Below are 20,836 nucleotides of genomic sequence, written 5' to 3'. Positions count from 1 at the left end.
TTCTTTTTTTCTTTTTAGCAATCAAGATTAAGTTGTTTTTCTTTTTTTTTTCCACATCGAGTATAGAGCAAAAAACGCTTTTTCTTTCCGCGTACACTCAGGATATATACAGTCCAGCTTGCGACTTATGAATCTGACCTGGCCATAGAAAGGGGGGGGGGGGGGGGGGGGGTCTCATTACGGGTGGTCATGCACGTATATGTTCGTGCATGTTGTACTTTGTATTTGAGATTGACTTTGCAGAGTAGAAGAAAAAATGTCGGTGTGAACTATACATTTATGTTATTAAATATTTCTTTCTGTAATGGCCCACAGGAAGGCGGTATACACAAAAATAAATAAAATTAATTTCTTTCTCACTTGTGCCCCTTCACATAGGCGTTCACACACAGACATATATTCATTTCTACAGAAACAGTACGTTCTAAATTCGAGACAAGCATGAGTAGTTTATAGAAACGAAGTCAAGAAGTGTAGTGGTTTGAAATTTAAACATTCGTAGAAGGCAAAACAACTAGTTCATCATAAGTACTAAAACGAACAACTAATTAATTGGCTGTAATAATTCAGTTAGCTAATTAGTCGATGCTGTTTTTTAAGGCTGCCGTACTCTGCGCAACACCCTTGTTTTTCTCTCCCAATCTCTTACAAGTCCTCAATAAACCTGTAGCGGCGTTCAAGTGGTTCCCCCAGGTCGTAGGTGACCCTTAGAAGGAAATATGTATTGATGACGTCATTTAATAGCCACTCGCTCTGTCCGGTGTGAAGATATGATCGCCTAATAGTCCACTTGATGCGTCGAACGTGTTAATGAGCCCTCCGAAAAGTAAACAAAACTTCATTGCAATGCGGCTAGCTCTAGCTTAAACTTATATCAAGGTCAGAAAAAAAAAAAAAAGCGAGCGCATTTACGGTTGGGCTAAACACAAATATAAGTCTTCTTTCTAGGTGCCCTGTTCCGTGTTGGGGGTGGATGGGATTTCGCACTTCGTGGTGTCGACGACTTCCTCAAATATTTCGCTAGGAAAATACATCTCACTCCGCGCAAATCAAATTACCTGGGCGCAGACACGTTTTGCGCAGTTCGAACGGCTGTATGCGCCGCAGCCTCAGCGTTTTATTCATTGAATTGGGGAGGTGTGGCAGGCGCCATCTGCCGTGGACGTAAAGCTACCTTTGTGAACATACTCACTGCTCGAACGCATTTAAACGCCGCGTTTGCTTTCGAACAGTGAGCAGAGATAAAGCAGCTTGCTTTGCATTTATCTGACTTCATCCTTCGAGAGGAAGGAAGTTTGAGGTCTTGTGGCGTACCCGTTGAGCGAGCTGGGGGCGTCATCTCCTTCCGGTGTAAGAGATGTCTGCTCCGCGACGCTCTCCGGAAGGCTGTTGTACTCCTCGATGACTCGGTCCAGGAAGTCCAAGGAGGCCCGGACGTCGTCCGTCCTGTGGAGAAACCGGGAAGAAAAATGTTTAGCAAATTAGCGGATGAAGACACAAATCGGCAGGGTCCTTCTTATCAAGATCGTTGCCAATCTTTCAGACCGGTTAAACCGAGGTCGTGTTGCGGGGATGTTTCTCTTCGCGTGTGTCGGGTCGGCGCTCGCGAAACGAGCCTGTTTTATATGTGTTTATAATATTTGTGTTTTATGATTGTTTGGTGTTGATCTTTATATTGACACAACCAGCATGGGCATTCACGTACCATCCTGGTTGTTATTTCTGCTTATTTTGTCGAGAAAATAAAATCGGGTGGTGCGAATCGTGTTATTAGTATTATGCTGCAGAAGCCGCACACGCTTAGCAACAAGGACGGTACAATAGCAGTTCAAATCACGTATTACTAGGCGGGATGCGTACAGTTTCTCCGCGATACTCAGCATTTGCCGAGAGCTTATCGTACTTGCGATGCCGCGTTACAGAGAACTACTATCCTCGAACTTGACCATGAAAATAAATGAACACTAAAAACGGGGAAAAAAAAGGTATACTAAGATGGGAGTTAGTTGCGAGTGAAGCAAAACACAAAACGAGCAATGGCGGATATCTTCCAAAAAGGAAAGTGTGTATGCGGAGGGGGGCTTTAAAGATTTTACGGTCTATTCCACTACCTCGAGCGTGAACACTCGCTCCTCCCTTCCAATCGTTTATAGGTTTCTGGGCCGTCGGCCGTCTCAAGTGGGATGCCGGGTGCGGTACGGACCACGCCGGCTCTCGGCACTTGAAATGCAAGTCGGCGTGTGCGGGCAGGCGTGTGCGGGCAAGCGTGTGTATGTACGCAGCATACGGGCAACGTTTTACTAGGGCGGGGTCCTCCTCCGAAAGTTTTTGGCCACCTGTTAAGAAAAAAACAAGAAAAAAGAAAAAAACAACAAAAAAACAAGGGCGAAAGACCGAGATTTCGGTCCGGTCTAGGGATGTCCCTGGAACAAGGGTGCCCCCCCCCCCCCCCCCCCCCCCCCCCTTTTCCCCCAAACGCAAAAAAAAATGTAGTTTATATTTTTTTCTTTCTTGCGAAAATGAATTATGCATCGCTGAACGTTCATTCTCTGTTCGCTAGCGGTCCAAACCGTGTGCCAAAGTTGCAGAACTTGCCGTTATCTCACTCAAAAGATATGAATGATATTTTGAAAATTTTAATTTTCAGAATAGATCTCTCTCGAAATTCGCGTCCCGATTTTTAGAAGGTCGGAACGTCTGCACAGTGGCAGAACAACTGACATCGTGGAACGTGCAAGTCATACCATAAGATACACCGAACGTTCGCGGCCAACGCTAGGAGCGGACGAGCCAATCAAACTGCGTCGAAAGTGCAACGTCACTGCGCTCATGGTCTTTTCATTGTGGGTGTGTTTTTTTTTTCTTCTACTCCAACCAAGCGCATGAAGTGTGCCGTGACGTTACGGTTTTCGCCCGCCATTGTGCAGGGATTCCAGAGCTGTTAACAGAGAGACCAGAATATCAACTGGCGCCTTTCAGCTACATGTATTCGAGAGGTCCATCGGCCGCCATTTTCCCATTGAAAATTTAAGAAAATTGTTTATAACTTTTTCAATAAGCTCTGGAACATTGGCACCTGGTTCGGACCATTAGAGCATACGTTTGGGCGGAAAATGAGCGTTCAAAAATGAAATTTATTTTTGCGATAAAAAAAAAAAGAAGTTTGTAAACCATCCATAGTAACCCTGAAACGTAAAAACAAGAAAAAAAAAAAAACAAGAAAAAAGTGGACAGGACAACGAAGTTTTTATTTTTCTGTACGTTTTTTTTTTTTTTTTTTTTTTTTTTTTTATAGTTCCTAGGGGGAGGTTTACTATGGATGCCATTCACCAGATCGCCTGCGTTTTTTTACCTTACTTCACAAATCTGTAATTTCTTTTTTTTTTTTGTCGGGGGGGGGGGGGGGGGGCATTTTGTATATATTAGTGTTCGAAATCGTAGCCCCCAACGATAGAAGTGGGAAATAGTAATCTCGAGCGCAGGCTCTTGTGAAGAGAGGGACTGCGCATAAAACGAGGATTTTGCTTTTTACATCACTTTTGGAGCTTGGTGCCTGTGCATTCCTGACGCTCTTGCACTACGATATGCGAAAATTTCTTAAAAAAAAAAAAAAATCAGTTTTGCAATTGTGTTATGGCGTCAGCATAAACAAACATGGCGGCGCCCATGGAACAGAGCAGATACTGTTCAATAGTCACTAACATCTTCAGAAACGCGGGGCGTGGAGGGCCAATCACGATTCCTGCACCGAAGGACCAATCACGTTTCCTGCATCGTGATTGGTCCTTCGGCGTCCTTCTCGGTCGATGTCACCGTCTCACTAGCTACGGGGAAAATGCTCGGAACTCGCCGCGCCCTCCGTCTATTTAAGCTGCTGTCGGTGACTCTTGGCTAGGAGCTCGAGCGATGGCGGGCGCTTTATTAGACTCGACAGAGCTTGCGGTGTGTAGCGAACACAAGGTCCGTGATCCTTTGCGTCGCCTTCCACGATCGAGTGCCGGTCACAGACTGGACGCGAGGTTTGCGTCAGCGATCGGCTCGGTCTCGTCTCCAGCCGATGCTTTCATTGATTGGACACAAGCCACCGCCAAATGCTGACGCAACGTTCGACTACGTGAGCCGAGCGCTGCGCGCCTGGGCGCAAACACTTCGTCGTTGGGGTCCCCGTGGGTTTGGTTTCTCAATTCTCAACGTTGCCGGAAGGGGCGAGACGGCTTGACCTTCCGTATACCATTTTCATTCACTAAGAATGGTCATACTCGGCACGCTTTAGTCGGCTCCTATGTTTTGCGAGGCAGTGTGAAGGCTGCGAAACGTATAGTGGAGCGCCTCGTCCCGCGACACGCGCATGCGCGCGATAAGGAGAGGGGAAAGGCAAACAACTGTCGCTTCACAAGTCTCCCTCTTGGGGAGACTTGTGAAGTGGATCTTGGATCCTGGGTTCGATTCCCTTTAGGGAACTTCGGAATTCTGTTTTTTTTTTCTTCTTCTCAGTTTATTTGTCCATTTCCCGCGCGTGCGCAGGTGCTTTGTGTCACAGATTAACCCCTTCCCCCCTCTCCTTTTGAAAAAAAGAATTATTGCATTTAAAACGAGTCGGAACCTCGAGATATCGCCGGTTGCGCGTCAACGTTCGACTTGGCTTCTAGTCGATTAGGTGGGTCAAGTTTGTCGTGTCCACTTCAGCTTACCAAGTCTATCCACGGCAGGCGAGTCGGTCGTCGTTTGGTCTTGGTGGACTCAGCCGAAATATTCTCTTCACAAAAACCCCATCGAGCAACATTGGTCAGTCGCCATGTTTTGGACGTCATTTCCAGCACGAAGCGTGTGACTGGTACCGAGTCCACGCCGAACGCTGATGCCTAACTCGTGTCCTGCAGTACGTGCTGAGAGTGCACGGCCAAATAATGGCGGCCTCGAATAAGGGACGCAGTGGCAAGTGGCAAGTCAGAACGCAGTCGACGTTAACGAGCGGAGGGCCCAATCAAGCAGCGACGAAAATGTAACGAGCGTCACGGCGTTAGCCGTATTTCTGTGCCTGCTCATCTGATCCAAAACGCGAGAGCATTCCTTTCGCACACGGCGCTCCGGCGGTGACATCACGCCCCCCGACTGCGCAGGCGCCGCGCCTCCTCCGGCTCCACGGCTTCCGTGACGAAGCCTCTGATATGACGCGTCGCTGCCATTATGGATTTATAGCTTGTTTCGCTGTTACGACAACACCGGCTTCGCTCCATGGGACAGTTAATGCTTTTGAATTAAAAAGGGAACGTTTGGAAGAAAAGCACACCCGATCGAAAAGACCATAAGCTATTCCTGATGGTCCATTAAGCTTTCCTGATGGTCCGTCAGACATCCTTGATGGTGTCTGAAGTCCGTCGCGCACATCCCCATCCATATCTGGAATACCATGTTAAGCGTAATGTGTTGGACTTTCTAACTACAATACTTACTTTGCCCTCCCACCCCTGCACGACCTTTTTTTAGCATTCATTGCTCGGCAGGTCTGATTTTGTCCACAGTTCCACTAGCTATTTAGTTGTTCGGCAACGAGATACTGATTAATGAAGGACAGCATGAACTGAGGTGATGTGGTTGTTACCAAGCTTACATCAGCTGCCCAAGCTACTTAAGTCTTAATTTTAATGCCAAAGCAATAACTGGTCCCATTGAGCGAAGCCGGCGTTATCTGATGTCTGTAGCAGCGAAAAACGGCCACTCAATACCCATTGACTGAGCGAAACGGCGCCTAAATTCCCATTGGCTGCAAAGCGGACGCGACTCAGAAAAAATAAGACCCGAAGAAAAGCACAGCAACGCAGATGCCTCGTCACGAAAGCCGGCGGGGCGCTCAAGGTCAAAACGGACGTGCACGAGAACTAAAACACAAAGCAAAGCACAGCAATGCAAATGCATCGTCACGGAAGCCGTGGAGCCGGCGGGGGTGCCGCGCCTGCGCAGTAAGGGGGGGGGGGGGGCGTGATGTCACCGCCGAAGCGCCGTGTGAAAAAGGAAGACATGGCATGCTGCTTGTAGGAATGCGCCGCGTGTAGAAATGCGAAAGCATTCCAGCACGTAAGCAGTCTTAAAGGACCCCTGTTTTAGAGCTCAGCTCTTAGGGGCCCGTTCCCGGCTTGAGCGGCGTCGGCGTAACCAAGGTCATCCCAAGGTCACGTAACCCCTCTCAAGGTCACGTGACCCCACATGACCCCCTGAAGGTCACGTGACCCCTCGAGGTCACGTGACCCCTCCCAAGGTCATCTCAAGGTCACGTGACCCCAAGATGACCCCACGTGACCCTTTGAAGGTCACGTGACCCCAAGATGACCCTACGTGCCCCCAAGTCACGTGACCCCTCTGAGGTCACGTGACCCCCGAGGTCACGTGGTCTCCTCCCCAAGGTCACGTGACCCCCAAGGTCACGTGACCCCTCCCAAGGTCATGTGACCCCCCAGGTCACGTGACCCCCCGAGGTCACGTGGGGGTCACCTTGGGGGTCACGTGACCTTGAGGTGACCCCCATGTGACACCCAAGGTCACGTGACCCCAGGTCACTCCTCCCCGAGGTCACGTGACCCCCTCCCCGAAGTCACGTGACACCTCCCCCCCCCCCGAGGTCACGTGACCCCTCCAGGTCACGTGACCCCCAAGGTCACGTGGGGGTCACCTTGGGGGTCATGTGACCTTGAGGTGACCCCCACGTGACACCCAAGGTCACGTGACCCCCAGGTCACGCCTCCCCGAGGTCATGTGACCCCCTCCCCGAAGTCACGTGACACCCCCCCCCCCCCCGAGGTCACGTGACCCCCCCGGAGCATAATAAAGAATGAGGGGAGGAGGAGGAGAAGGAGGAGGGGTCTACCCTCCCCTCAGTACCCTTCACTCCTCCTCCTCAAGAGCTGCGCTCCAATTCGGCGTTACAGGGAGTTGTAAACGGCTTTCACTTTTTTTTGTTTTTTTAACAGTCTGGTTGGGGCACGTGTGTCGAAAAATCACTTTTACGCGAAAAAATAAATTTTTAGAGCAATATTGACGGCGAGAGGCTTATTTGAAATTCTACGCGCAAAGTCATTGACGTCACGGATTGGTAATTCCCCAACGAGATGGTAATTCGCTCTTTCCACCTCAATATGAAGCCACGCGCCTGAAATGGCGAAAAAAAACAAACAAAACAACCAAAAAAAAAAGCAAGTGGATTTAGTCTATATATTGACTAAATCGCGTCTCGCGCCGTAAATACTGCTCTAATTTTTTTTTCGTGTAAAATTAATTTTTTTAGCTGCGTATCCCACCCAGGCTGTCTATAAAAAAACACATTTTTTTCAGGGGCGTTTTAAGTGTTTTCGTTTAATTTTTTTAATACTGGGTGTGTGTTTGAAAAGTGGAGGGCAGATATAAAGGTGATAATTGATATAAAAAAACAGACAGTTGACAAATTTCTTTGCTAAATCTATCTAAAAAAGAAAAAAAAAAGAAACGCCCGTCAGGATGATAAAATTTGCCACATATCCTAACCGCTTTTATTTTGAATTTTCTACTGCAAAGTAGAGATGTTATATAAACACTCATTAAGTTCCGTGTTTATGTACCCATTCCTTTATGTACCCCACCCCTTTGAAAGTAAAGGCCGGTTCTCACATGCAGCGAAGCGCTGATGTAGCGCTCCTCACGTGCCGTCAGCTACTTATCGTCTGCCATGAGCAACAGTTTTGACGGTGCGATACAAAGCTGGTGAACGCTCCCGTCAGCACGCGCTTAGCGCGAGGTAAGCGCTATGCTTGTAGCGCTCCGCTGCATGTGTGAACAGGCCTTAACACCGTGCTCTTGAGGTGTGCTTTTCTCCCTAGCACGCGGTTGAGCTGCGGTGAAGCAAGACGCGCGAAACCGCAATGCGTACTCTGCGAATGTTGCTTCACTGCAGTACACCAGTGCGTGTTGCGAAGCGCACTTAATGGAGCCAACTAGTGCTCCGAACCGATCGTGAAGTGTGAACAATATTGATGAACTTCTGAATATTTTTCGTTCCTAATACAGCAATCAAATCGAACAGCAAGTTATTCGAAGTGACTACCAAAAGTTCCAAACATTCGCACAAGCCTACCGTGACGATCTGGCTGTGGGGGGAATCGGCGGCAGGGTGGGCTAGTGCACACCAGCTCGGAGCACGTAGAGCGAAAACTCGCGCTGCAGAACCCAGGATCCTGGGTTCAATCCCCACCCCTGCCCGTTTCGATCTGGATGAGCTCGTAGCGACCTGCGGTCGTGTATCACTACTGCGTGGTGCACGTTAAAGGCTCCAGGGTAGCGGTTGTACTGCACTGGCTGAATTTCTCATCTACCGCTGGGAGACACGTCGCCCGTTGAGGCAGACCAAGTTCTAGGCTGCGTAAATATACACACAACCGATTTTTTTTTTTTTCATCTGGCTGGGTAGCGAGGCTTGAACTATTACAGTCCGAACATGCATAAATGAACTGAAACTAAGGTTTGGCGCAATGTTAGCGCAAATTCCCTACATTTTGACGAAATTTAGTAGAATACAGCAGGGTGCGCAGTTTGGCACAAATATCGCAGCAATCACATCATGGCGTGTATATGCGTCTGCGTGTCTTCTTTTTCACAGCGCTCCGAGACAAAGTGGTAAAAATGGTGCGCACTTTTGAAAGGGATCTCTATTGTAGGCGGATTTATAGGGACAACTATTACAGATCACGTGCTCAGCCCGTCCCATCGCCGCTTTCGCAACGGGTACACCAACAACGTCCGTGCAACCAGCAACGATTACGAGGCCACTCCTCCATAAAAAAAAATATTAAAAAAAAAAAAAACGGCAGGCGCCAAAGAGGAAAAAAACTTGCTTGGAAAGAAGCAAAGAATAGTACACATTATAAGCGCCCATCCTAACGCCGGTGAAGATAATGGGCCATGCAGCGGCGGCAAGCCGGATGGGTTCTCGAGGCAGGCGGATTCGTAGCCGGCTCGAGCCATTGATCAACCCGATGGCCGCGAGCTGATTCGTGGTTGCCTGCGTACCGGCTCGCCACTTCCGCCGCCCGCCCTCTTCAGAGCAGGGTGCCAGCCGCAAAAAGGCGAGTCTGTCTGTGCTCAACGGACGCTATTCACCGAACGGCCGAAGGAGAGCAGACTACGCGGTGATCTGGAATTGAAAGGGAGTCGTAAACGTAACCGAATACCGTTTTTTGGGAGATGAGGCGTAATGCGTACGAAATGGGACCGTCGTGCAGGTATCACTCTGCTGGGAACGCGTCTCCGACTGGTGTGTTTAGTGGAAGAATGGTTTTTCGCAGTGTGGAAATATTCCCACATAATTTGTATTGCAGACTGTGTTTTGTGTGATGTATAAGAAGTGCGACCCCGGCTTTAGGTTTTGGGTGGGACATTATTTGGAAGGTCTTCGTATGAACATCTTACGCATCACGGAAAAATACATTTTCTTTTCCGAAAAACGCCAGCTGTAACTCGTCGCGATGACAAGTTACACCTGGCGTGTAACTTCTTGCACAGGGGTAGGAACGACGTCAGGGACAGAACGCCGAGCTTTTATTAACTGATTGTAAAAATTCGGCAGAGAAACTTAAGACTGCTTACGTGTGGGATTGCGAAAGCATTATAGTCCCTTTGGTGAAATGGTTTCGACATGAAATAAAGTTACTTCTGCTGGTTCGGTGCCTGTCTTTCCGTATACGTTGACCACAGACCTGAAACGTTACTAGGCACACCTTTAGTCAGCCAGAACCTTGTATCCGCCGTGGGGTCGGAGAAGCGTGCTGGCCCAGCACCCGGAGGCCCAGCCGCCAAGGTTGGATTCCCACCCAGACTGAAATGTACCAAACTTGCTTTTCAAAGCCATTAATTTACTTTGTTTAAAAGATGCTTCCTGAGAAGTCTGACGTATATCCGAGCATTTTTGACGTGTTTTTACCATTTGCGCCGTCGGCCATTTTTGGTACTATCACTCAGTCACGCCGACGCCGACGCCAAATTTTCGCGTTCTCCGCATAGCTGCCTTTGTCTCCACTGCAGCCGTCGAGCGTGTTCGAATGCGAGAGACAAACGCCCGGCGTCGGCGTTCCGCGTTCGACCAGTTGCTCGCGTGTTTTCAAAACTGCATGTTTTGTACTTCATCAGAAAGGTTCAATGGACTGTCATTGATGTTTTATGGTGGAGCACACACTAGTAATAGACTGTTCCCACATTTTATGTATGCCAACACTTCGCACGCCGTACGATGCAGCTTTAACGCGACATACGACGGATGTACAAAGGGTTACCCGTTCCATATACTCGCACGAAATAATACCACCAATCACGATGCGGATTTTTATTGTTTTTACACGGTGTCGTTCAAATAGGTCGAGCAGCACTTCCAGTGGATGTCAATATTGGATTTCGTAAGCAGAGGGGCTGCAACGGACGCGTCCAGTCATCGGTTTCTGAGGAAACACCAAAGGCTGCCAATAAGGTTCAAGTTTTTAAAACCAAGGAGTTTACTCTATTCTTGCACTAGCGTCTCACTAGGGTCAACTTACTCGAATTAAAACAAAGCAATCAGTCTCATTCAAGCAGATTCCATGGAAAGCACGCGTAAAGTTTCTGCGGGCAAACATCAATGTGTGAAAAAGTATTTTTTATATCCTATTATTTTAAAAACAAGCCCTTTTTTTTTGCGCGCGCACTTTTAATAAGTTGTAATATAGCGTTTTTTTTTTTTATACTGACAAAGCCTGGCATATCGCCACGAGAAAGGGCCGCCGAAATTGAAAATGTATAGAGGCAGACAATGGATGAGAAGAGAGCCACGTGACGGGCGCCCCACTGCGGCGAGACGCCGAAACACACTTCTCCCGAGTGATGGAATGTCCGTTCGTGCTCCTCGCGTTCCTCGCTACCGCTTCTTTTCTCGTCAGGTTTGTATACCATGTTTCGGGTCCTCGCCGCTGCAAAAGCTGTGCGCTGACGTCCAGATTCTTCGAGAAATGCTCTGTGCTACCAGATCCTCGCGCTCCGAATCTGCGACCGGGCACTCTATGGCTCCGTCGTCGAACTGTCAGGTTTTGTGAGCATAGAGGAGCCTGTGGAAGTAGCTTTTATTAGAGCCGCAGCTGGAATTCGAATAAGGGTTTATTCTGGTTCAAGTAAGTTGGCCCAGTACTATGATGTAAAATACACATACAATTTCCAAACTCGGGTGTAAATAAAGTAGACATAATTAAAGATAATCGCTAACTCGTATCGGTAATGGTCGCAACAAAATGCATAAACACTGCGCATATATAGCACATTTTGGTCCAATTTTAGAAACACTATTACGTAGCGAAACAGAAATGTGCACACAAGTGTCCTTCATTGTTTTCTTTTTTATTGAATGTAGGTCGCTTCCCTTTCCAGCGGTGGGCGCATACGAGTCGTAATTGTTCTTCTAAATACCGCGATGTTCTCGACAGAAGCCTACGTCTAACACCGTTTTTACATCCAACACAGTTTTTAGACCTGAGCTTGAAGTTGCAGGAGGGAGACGTGTGTTGGGGGGGATGTGTTCCCCACGATCCCAAAAAACGCTCCTGCCATATGACTCATCGTATTCTAAGGTGGTAAAGAGAGGAATAGCAACGCTCTGCCTAGAGTCAGTTATCAAGAAGTCGCGTGCTCACCGCATGCAGGCCAGCTTCCACAACCAATTGACTAGACTATTGTCGGCGGGCTTCCCTCAAACGGTCTTGACGAGTGTGGCAGAGGCCACCCTACTGAAAGTAAAAGGTCACACAACCACCAGAAAAGTGACGCAGTCGGCACTGAACAATGTGAGGCCATAGGTTGTACCATATGTACACAAAATGGCGCACAACCTCAATAAGGTTGCGAACAGGTACGGAGTACCTCTCGTGTTTTTAGCGCCAAAGAAACTCGGCCAACTTTGCCGTCGAATTGCCAGAGAAAGCAGGAACGAGCGAGGATGTGGCACGAAGCACGCCAGGCCGTACATCGAATGCGTCACGGGGGTCGTGTATGAAATCCCCCTAACGTGTCGAAAATCTTACGTTGGACAAACGGGAAGACGCACGAATGACCGATAAAGACAGCACGCACAAAATTTAAAGACAAATGACGGGGCACATTTGTCCGCGCAATGTAGGGCCTGCAAATGCGAGCCACGCTTCGGCGATACCAAAATTCTCGGTAGAAGCAGAATTCAAAGAGCACTCGAACTGCAAGAGGCATATTTTATCAAGAAGAGGGGACCCCGGTACGTTAGCGACAAGTCAATAGCATCGTATAATGCTGAGATTAGTTTTTTCGATAAATATATGGGGGAAGGGTAAACGGGTTAATGCTCTTGTATCTCGCGCATGTGCAGCCTGAGTGACAATAAGTGTATCAGATATATATATATGTGTGTGTGTGTGTGTGTGTACTTCCATCTTTCTTTCCCAATACAGTTGTGAGTAGCGCCCGTGTTTGTCTTCTATCTTGTGTACGTCTTTTTTGCGCTTTTAATCATTGTTCAATACAATTACCATCTAGGGTCGTGCACTGGAGACGAAATGCAGGACACCGCAGGGACATCTTCCCCTGGTCCTACGTAGATGTGAGCTGCGCCAGACTTTAGTCTTCCGGGAGGTCCACAACATCTGCCTCGTGAATTGTGGCCAACATATCGGAGCCATCATAGTTGGACGTGAGGCAGTAGCGAGAAACGCAGAAGGTAAGAGCTCGCCTGCTCCGAGCGAGGAATTCGACGGTGAAACCCCTCGGTCCGCGTCGTTCAGCAGCGATATCAGCTTTTCCTTGTAGTCGTCGACAAGGCAACCTAAGAGATCAAGCAGGAGCCCATGAGGATGCGAATACCTTTCTTCGGAAATTGGCTCAATTTTGGGGTGTCTCAGGAGCCAAAGAAGTTTGTCACGACTGCGATGTAGCTTAAGGAGTCCAGTCAGATATCCTAAAGAATGCCGGAGGCAACCAGCGATAGCAAGCACAGTAACCAAACGCAAAGATCGAAGGGCTGCAAAAGGAGCCAGACGCTCGGATCCTCGAGGCGGAGGAGGACATACATATGTTAGACGCGGTGTATTAAAAGAATAAACCATATCTTCAATTTTGAAACGGGATGCCTGTTCGAAGTGCTTGGTACTGTACATGTCAGGTCAGTGAAAGTACAGGGTGTCACAAAAGAAAATTTACACGGTCTTTTTTACCGCAAAAATAAACTAGGCATCGCCGAACGCTCATTCTCCGCCCAAAGGTAGATCTAGAGGTCACAACCAGATGCCAAAGTTTCAGCCCGATCCGATAACTTAATCAAAAGTTATAAGTGATTTTCTGGAAATTTCAATGGGAAAATGGCGGCCGACGGAGTGTTCGAACACATGGGGCTCTATGGCACCAGAAACCGAAAACGAGCAAAAATGGGCGCCATTTTCCCATTGAAATTTTCAGAAATTCCCTTATAACTTTTGATTAAGTCATCGGATCGGGCTGAAACTTTGGCATCTGGTTGTGACCTCTAGCTCTACCTTTGGGCGAAGAATGGGTGTTCGGCGATGCCTAGTTTATTTTTGCGGTAAAAAAGACCGTGTAAATCTTCTTTTGTGACACCCTGTACAGCGAATTAAGCAATCGTGGGTTGTGATGATAATGAAATTAATGCAAAGATTCAAGCAAGCTGGACAAGAATTACGAAAATAATCCCTGCAGAAGGAGAACAAGTGGGACAACAGACAAACACAAATGTCAAAACACAACTATGTGAGTAGTGCGCAACCGAAAAAAAAACAAAAAGAAAACGCCTGGTCCTGGTATCGAACCAGGGACCTCTCCACTTCCAGTAGAGCCGTCTACCAACTGAACTAACGAAGAGTTAGATGTCAGTAGAGCAAACGGGTTTTATTTGCCGCCACCAGCTATAACACCAACGAGGATGAACGGCCTGCATTTTAAGGTTATTATGATAATGTAATTAATGCAAAGGCACAAGCGAGCTGTCCCTCTTGTTCCGCTTCTCCAGGGATTATTTTCGTCAAGCTTGCTTGCACCTTTACATTAAATGCATTAACTTTATAACCTTAACATGCAGGCCGTTCATCCTTGTTCGTGCGATTGACGTATAACTCTTTGTTAACTCCCCCCATCCCCCTGGGATGTCTACGTCAACACGGCTCCGCGCAAAAGCGTGACGTTGTTACCACGCATCCCAGGGACCAAAGGGAGGGATTTCTATCTCGCGTGAATACCCCTTAAAGGTTGCCAACAAGTTACACTTGACCCGTTTGCCGTCAGTGCTCGTTGTTTGTTGGTGAAATGAAACGAGGACCACACCTGATCATCATCAGTTTGCTTGCATTTCTACACTTTTACCCGTTGAAGATGTGTCTAACTATGAACAAGTCGATGCTAATCCCGAGGTACAGGGAGATGGTGAACACTAAAATGAGCAGAACCTTGCAACTGACAGAATCGGAAAGCACACGGTTGGAACAGCGAACTGTGGATTATGTTCCAATAGCAACCGTGACTCTAACGAATGCCTCTACGTAGGACAAAGATAATCAATGTTCCATAATGTGTGTAGATCACATGGAAAACTACTATGCGACCTATACCGGTACTCCACACTCATGCAACAAGCATTCAGCAAAACCGCAGTTGCCTTGCTAGCTGCCCAACTTGGTGTTCACGAGACAAGCAATATGAAAAAGCTCTACAGAACAAAAAGGGTAAAACTAGTCAGCGTTGGCCGACGGCAGATTTAGTGGCCACCACTGGCCCCTGCCATCCGTCAAGCCAATGTTTCAACGTTCGTTTTGAGACTTCATGGAACTGTCATGAATTCCTGTATAGTTCCAGGTTTACGGGAAGCTGTCTTGGGTTGCTCTGAAGTCTAAATATACCTTCTTTCCAGAGAAATGCCAGAGTGGAACGTCCCAAATCCCGAATCCCCACGTCCGTCGCAACGTTGGTCCGTCGTGCGCCGCCATCGCGTCGTCCAGCCCGCCGTAGGTCGCCAAATTGAGAATGTCGTAGTACATGTATACTTTCTGGGATCTGTGCAACATTTTTATTTCTTTTCCAATCAACGTATTTGCAGCTTTTTGGAAGCCACGAAAAATGGGGTTCATATTCTTTTATATTTTTAATACTGAATGTGTGCCTTAAATGACCTACGACGTTGAATATATTTGATACACATAGTTCGAACGCCATGTGATTATGGAATAAAAAATGAGCGCTACTGAAACCAACCAATTCTCGACAGGCTGTTCTCGGGCGGAAATAAAACAAATTTCGAGTCGCCAATTGTGTTCTGGGTAGTTGGGCCTCTTATAGTTCATGTTCAAATGAAAACCTCGGCGAGCCCAAATACCCTGTCAAGCTAAGGGAACTAATCAAGCAGCGTCAAAAGCGCAAGTCACTAGACCTTTTTTTTTTTGTTTCTGATTGGTTCAGCAATGACGGACACCATGATGGCGCGCTTTTGACGCTGTAAGATTGGTACCATCAGCTCGTAGCGTGGGCTGCGTCTGGACTTTTAAGTGAAACGAAGTATATCAGCGGGCCAACCGGTCTGTTCTCGCTACGAGACCTGCGAGAATGAACGCGATATGGGATCCATAGCCTTCTTCTCCGCTTATAAAAACGGCAGCTGAGGTGGAATTTTTGTCTACCATCTGTAATACCCCCGTCAAGCAGAAAACAATAAGGATTCTGTCGAATGACATCTGATCGGTCAATCAGTGCGCGCAACTACTGGCAAAGCGCGGTGCACGCGCGACGCTCGTAGTCTGGATCGCGAGCCGACTCGCCGGTAATTTAAAAACGTCATTCGATGGAAATTACATAAAAGTTTGCTGTAGGGTCATTACTGGTGGCAGGAGCGTAGCCACAGGGAAGGGGGAAGGGGGGGGGGGGGGGAACTTACGGGGCTCTTCACCCCGCCCCTGCAGCGCTGCAAACCTTCTGGGCTTCACATCGAGACTCCAATGCATGGCGGTAAAGCTCCGTTTGCCGAAAGCGCCGCTGGGTAGTTGTTTGTGACTGCTGTGCTGCCGCTGCTGTACGCCGGTACTAAGTGGCTTCGAAAGTTATGGTTCAGTCAGGACTCAGTAGCCATAACGGGTCCACAAAAAGAGACATTCTGGTGGTAATACAGCGTATGGAGCCGAAGAGGCCGGAGCGGCTTCTACAGGGTCCGAAGGGCAACATACGCGGGAGTCGCACAAACCACGCCGCAAGTTTGGCAAATGTTTTTTTTTCGTCGAGCGATTGTCTTTACGATTAAATAAACGGGATGACAAATGTGCAGCAGCAGGTGGTTGCATCATAGACGCACACCCACTCGAAACATGGTGTGTTGTGTCTACATGCACGACGTATGGACAAGGTTTCCGGTTTTTTGGTGGTTATTTTTCTCCTAGTTTCAATCGTACGCCAAACGTCGGTAAAAAAAAAAAAAAATTGCAACGTGTTCCATGAATTGTATATATTTAGGAATTCGTTAGCCAATATTATCGCATAGTAAATGGAATCTTTGCACTTCTATGTTTGATTAGTCCAAATAACGGTTTATTTTCGAACTGACAAAGTTAGGTCTTAGAATACACACTTAAGAAAAGTACACTTTTGGGGTTACTTCTAACACCCCAGGAAACTTCCCCTGCAGTCTTCCTTGGCCACACCTTCTGCGGGTGCCCCGACCAGGGCCTAACTCGACAAACAGGAGTCCCCCAAAACACGGGGGCGCCAAACTCCTCCACAGCCGTGCGGGGTTCCAAGTTTGCAAGTTAGCGGGCGGAAGACTCCATAAGTGGATAGGACATGCAAGTTGGTTTCCAGACGCAGAGTGATGGTCAGGGCATAGTATCCGGGCGTCCACCCCTCCCCCCGCGGGCTTCTGGTAGCTGCTTATATTGGGTTTTATCTGCATTCTGGAGCCATTCTAGGCAACCAATCACGGAGGGTTTTCTTAGCACCGATCAAAGGGCTTGGAGCCCAAAGAAAACATGAGCATACCAAAACAAGCGCCGTACAACACAAAACACATTTTGAACGAAGTTCACAAGATCAGGTAAACACAAAACAGAACAAAGCAGGTTCTAAGCCACGATCATGAGAGAACGCATGTACAAGACACGTCTGTAACCCAAAGAAAGTACGCAAGTACATAAAAAAAGTCTGTATTCCACCCGTCCTAAACTTTCTTGGACATCAACGCCTCGGCGCATGCATGAAAATGAGCATTGCAACTGAACAACAACAAACATCGCAATGTTCTCCGGGTATATTTTAGATGACAGTCATAAAATATCAATGAGAAGTAAGTATACTTTTGGACGAGCATAATTTCTATTCCACGGCTCTACAAATTTCTTTGCACTAAATCCTATACGGCGAGAAAGTATTCTAAAATCCGTCCTTGGCGCATCAAGGGGCGACGTAAAGAACGCTCCATGACGAGGAAGTCAAGCTCGAGCCATCATTGGCTCAGGTCGGGGTAAACAAATGCACGTCAGCGCGTTATTTTTTTTAATTATAATGCAATTAAATGCAAAGGTGCAAGCGAGCTGGACAAGAATGACGAAAGTAATTCCTGGAGAAGGGGAACAAGAGGGACAAACATAAATCTCCAAACACAGCTAGGTGACTGGTGAGCGACCGAAAAAATCCGCCTGGTCCGGGTATCGAACCAGGGACCTCTCCATTACAAGTGGAGAGCTCTACCAACTGACCTAACCAGGGGCTAGACGTCAGTAGAGCAAACGGGTTTTATCAGCTGCCACCAGTCGAACACCAACAAGGGTGAACTTTAAATTGCAAGCTTCACCCTTGTTGGTGTTAGAGTGGGAGTCTTCGTGAACCACTTCGAGGTATTTCGAGGGAGAGACTTCATCCTCCTGGCTGCGGCGACTAGCGGCTGTTTCGACCGAGCGGGGTCCGTGGTGGTGGAGGAGCGACTCGAGCCAGGCACTGGGCTGGAGCTCAGCGGGAACAACGATGAGCCGCGATCTCTCTCGAAATGTACACTGTTTATTTACATGATGTACAGTTGGTTCAAGACCAGAGAAGATATTTGCTTGTCAAAGTTCGCTCATTTTAAGCACTTGGTTCTCCCCAGGTCCCTAGGTAGGGACCCCTACATCGGCGGATAGTCGGCCAATCACAGAAAGGTGTCTAGTTCAAACACCGCCCCACATTCCACTATTACGCACACTGAGCCGCCGTAAACACTTCACCGTCGGTCTAGACGGCGCCGAGAGTCTCAACAAAACACCGGCTCGTTGGAATCCACGCAGCTGGTCAAAACACCGTCCGGGGCCGAGACGTGACGTGCCGACATTCGACTCTTCGTGTCTACGCGTTGAATGAAGGCGTCCTGATGATTTCATCGCCCCGGATCGTGCCCTGGTGTGAAACCTGAGATGTTGTTTTCCCTCTTCGGATGCTATATCCAGACGTGTGTACACGGCAAAGTCTGGCTATATCACGGCGCCCGTCTGGTGCGTCCGCGGGGCAGGCGTGCTTCCGAAGCGATGCTTGCGCCAGGCTCGCTGAGTCAGATGACCTTGAACCCATGGGAGGCGCTCGACGAAAACAAACGGCCAGATGTAGACATTGTGAAAGTGGTCCGGGGGCCATTCATAACACGGCCGACTACGCTGGGGGACTTGCGGATGGTCCCCAATACAAAGTAGAACTAAAACAACAAAGCCGCGAAGGCATAACTTGGTGACAATATGAACGTGCAAACTTCACGGACAGGCATGTCTGTGGTAGGACGATCTGTTTGTATGGAGAATAGGAACCGCGGTAATGTTGCACATGGGTTACACAAAGTAGCAAAAAGAAAACGTTGACAAGGCGGCAAATCAAAGCACACATCAAAACAAGGTTCATGAAGAAAAAAAGTTTTTTTTTCGTACAAATAAATAACTCCTCACGTTTTTTTTATTTTTGTATCTTTCGTGGACGTATTGTTTTACGTAACTGAAAAAACGAAATTTCCCGGTGATTTATTGGGGTATTTTACGCAATATTGAGAACAGTCTGATGTTTATTCCTTTCAGAGTTGTTTCGTACAACATCACCGCTAAGCAACACATAATACGTTCTGTGTTACAACTGCCTGTTCCACAATAATGGAACAAAAGTTTTTTTTTTTTATTTGCTTGTTAGCTGTTGTGTTGTGTTGGATAACTTATACTGAGAGTTGAGCCAATGTCGCCATATCGCAAAGGCAGACATTCTCGGTATAAACAATTACACAACTTTCATTTTTGCTTCTCCAGTCAATGTGGATCCCCACAAAGAAACCCAGACTAGCAAGCTGCATTCGCGGCGCCAGCGTTGTGCCAGGCAAAAAACTGTTTCACGTGCGCTCGTGTCTGCAGCGCCCCGTGCACTGCCTCGAGATGACAGGGAAAGCGCGAACACTTGGCCTTAATAGACCATTTGCTATATTACCCAAGCATCAAGAAGAATGCAGAGATTGGTGTTCCACGCGCCACACGCGCACGCCTTTCCCGTACAAAAGATTCGAAGTAAATAACCAAACTAAAACGGTGACGAAAGCGCGTGCAAGATACAATTTGTTTTAGGTTTTTGCTTTAGAAAATTTACTACTGCTGAGGCCAGCACGTGCAGCGCGTGGAACACCAATTCCTGCATTCTCCTTGATGCTTGGGTAATAAGCAATAGGGCGACGTGCGTGACCACTGATCTCTATTGTAGTAGGCTGGATCGCGGACCGCGGCCTCGGCAGCTGGGGCGGAGTGTCGCCACCGGCGGCCATTGATTGACACCAGCCAATGCATGGGGCTCTATGGGAAGAACGAGAAAAAGCGCCGTTTCCCCCGTTTCTAAGCTGCTGTCGGCACTGAAACTTTTTGGATACTTTTCGATAAGCCCGTCAAATAGCTTGCGTACAAACATTAAAACTGACAGCCCTCGCAGCTCTTATAAATAAATGTTTTGTGGTCGAGAGTGACTCCGCTGTAGTGCAGCTCAATGAGGCGAGAGTAACCTAGAGTTAGCGCGGAGTCGGTGGCGGTTTCGTTGAGTTGGGTTTAGCAGACGACAAGCTCGAAGGCTTTTTGCTCTGCACAATTCGAATACTCCCGGAAAGCCGCGGTCGAGAGGGAACTTCTTTGTCATTCATCAACTTCTGGACTTCCCCGAGACGGTCTCATTGACGGCAAATTCCTTTGTTTACTCCACTACGAGAGCAAGCTCGCCAGCTCAGCTGTTGGTGCTCCGGTACGTTTGATTTTTTTAATCGGCGTTCGAACGTTTGACAAATACCGATTCAATCTCCAAACACCCGACATAAGGGTCGCAGCACGCTACAAAAATACTCGCCTCCGAGCGCAGCCTACATGCTTCAATATTCTTACTTTTGTGCGTTTCTCCCATAGCATTGCCTGGTGTCAAGCAATGGCCGCCGGTGGCGACACCGACGGGCTCCCGATCCGCGATCCAGCCTACTACAATTAGCGGCGAGAAGTTTTGGTGGCGCCCTCCTATGGTTCCCCCTTGTGACGTCATTACCTTGCGAACAACAAGTTCGATGGTGTTTGTAAATAGCATGGTGCAAGCCTGAAATCATTGCGCTCTCAAAGGAACACTGCCAACACCGTCGAAATTAAAGTTCTTTCACTCCTCTTATTTCCGCCGATGGTATAGCCTTTCCGACGTCATAGTCAGCTTTTGGGCCAATAGTGGAATAGGGAGGCTCAAGTGAGGGTGGGTGCAACTGCTAGATCGGCGATCACGGGACATGGACGCCATTTAATTGCTAAATTTTGCTGGGAGTCTATGGGGCAAA

At 48.0% G+C, this 20,836-nt stretch overlaps 1 protein-coding gene and 1 long non-coding RNA gene across 2 annotated transcripts in view; one reads left to right on the top strand and one right to left on the bottom strand.

Moving 5' to 3' along the window:
* Positions 1–20,836, bottom strand: part of LOC8035453 — a 96,851-nt gene that overhangs the window by 47,192 nt on the left and 28,823 nt on the right. Inside the window, exon 2 of the mRNA XM_029976115.4 lies at positions 1,315–1,446. Coding sequence (XP_029831975.3) covers positions 1,315–1,446 — 132 coding nt within the window. The remainder of the gene's footprint in view (positions 1–1,314; positions 1,447–20,836) is intronic.
* LOC121048081 overlaps positions 1–20,836 on the top strand; it is a 72,265-nt gene that overhangs the window by 49,743 nt on the left and 1,686 nt on the right. The window lies entirely within an intron of this gene.

This window comes from Ixodes scapularis, unplaced genomic scaffold (assembly GCF_016920785.2).
Source record: "Ixodes scapularis isolate PalLabHiFi unplaced genomic scaffold, ASM1692078v2 PGA_scaffold5__190_contigs__length_132052651, whole genome shotgun sequence".
Classification (NCBI taxonomy): Eukaryota; Metazoa; Arthropoda; class Arachnida; order Ixodida; family Ixodidae; genus Ixodes; species Ixodes scapularis.
The sequence above is the reverse complement of the archived record's forward strand: the minus strand, read 5'-3'. Positions and strand labels throughout refer to the sequence as shown.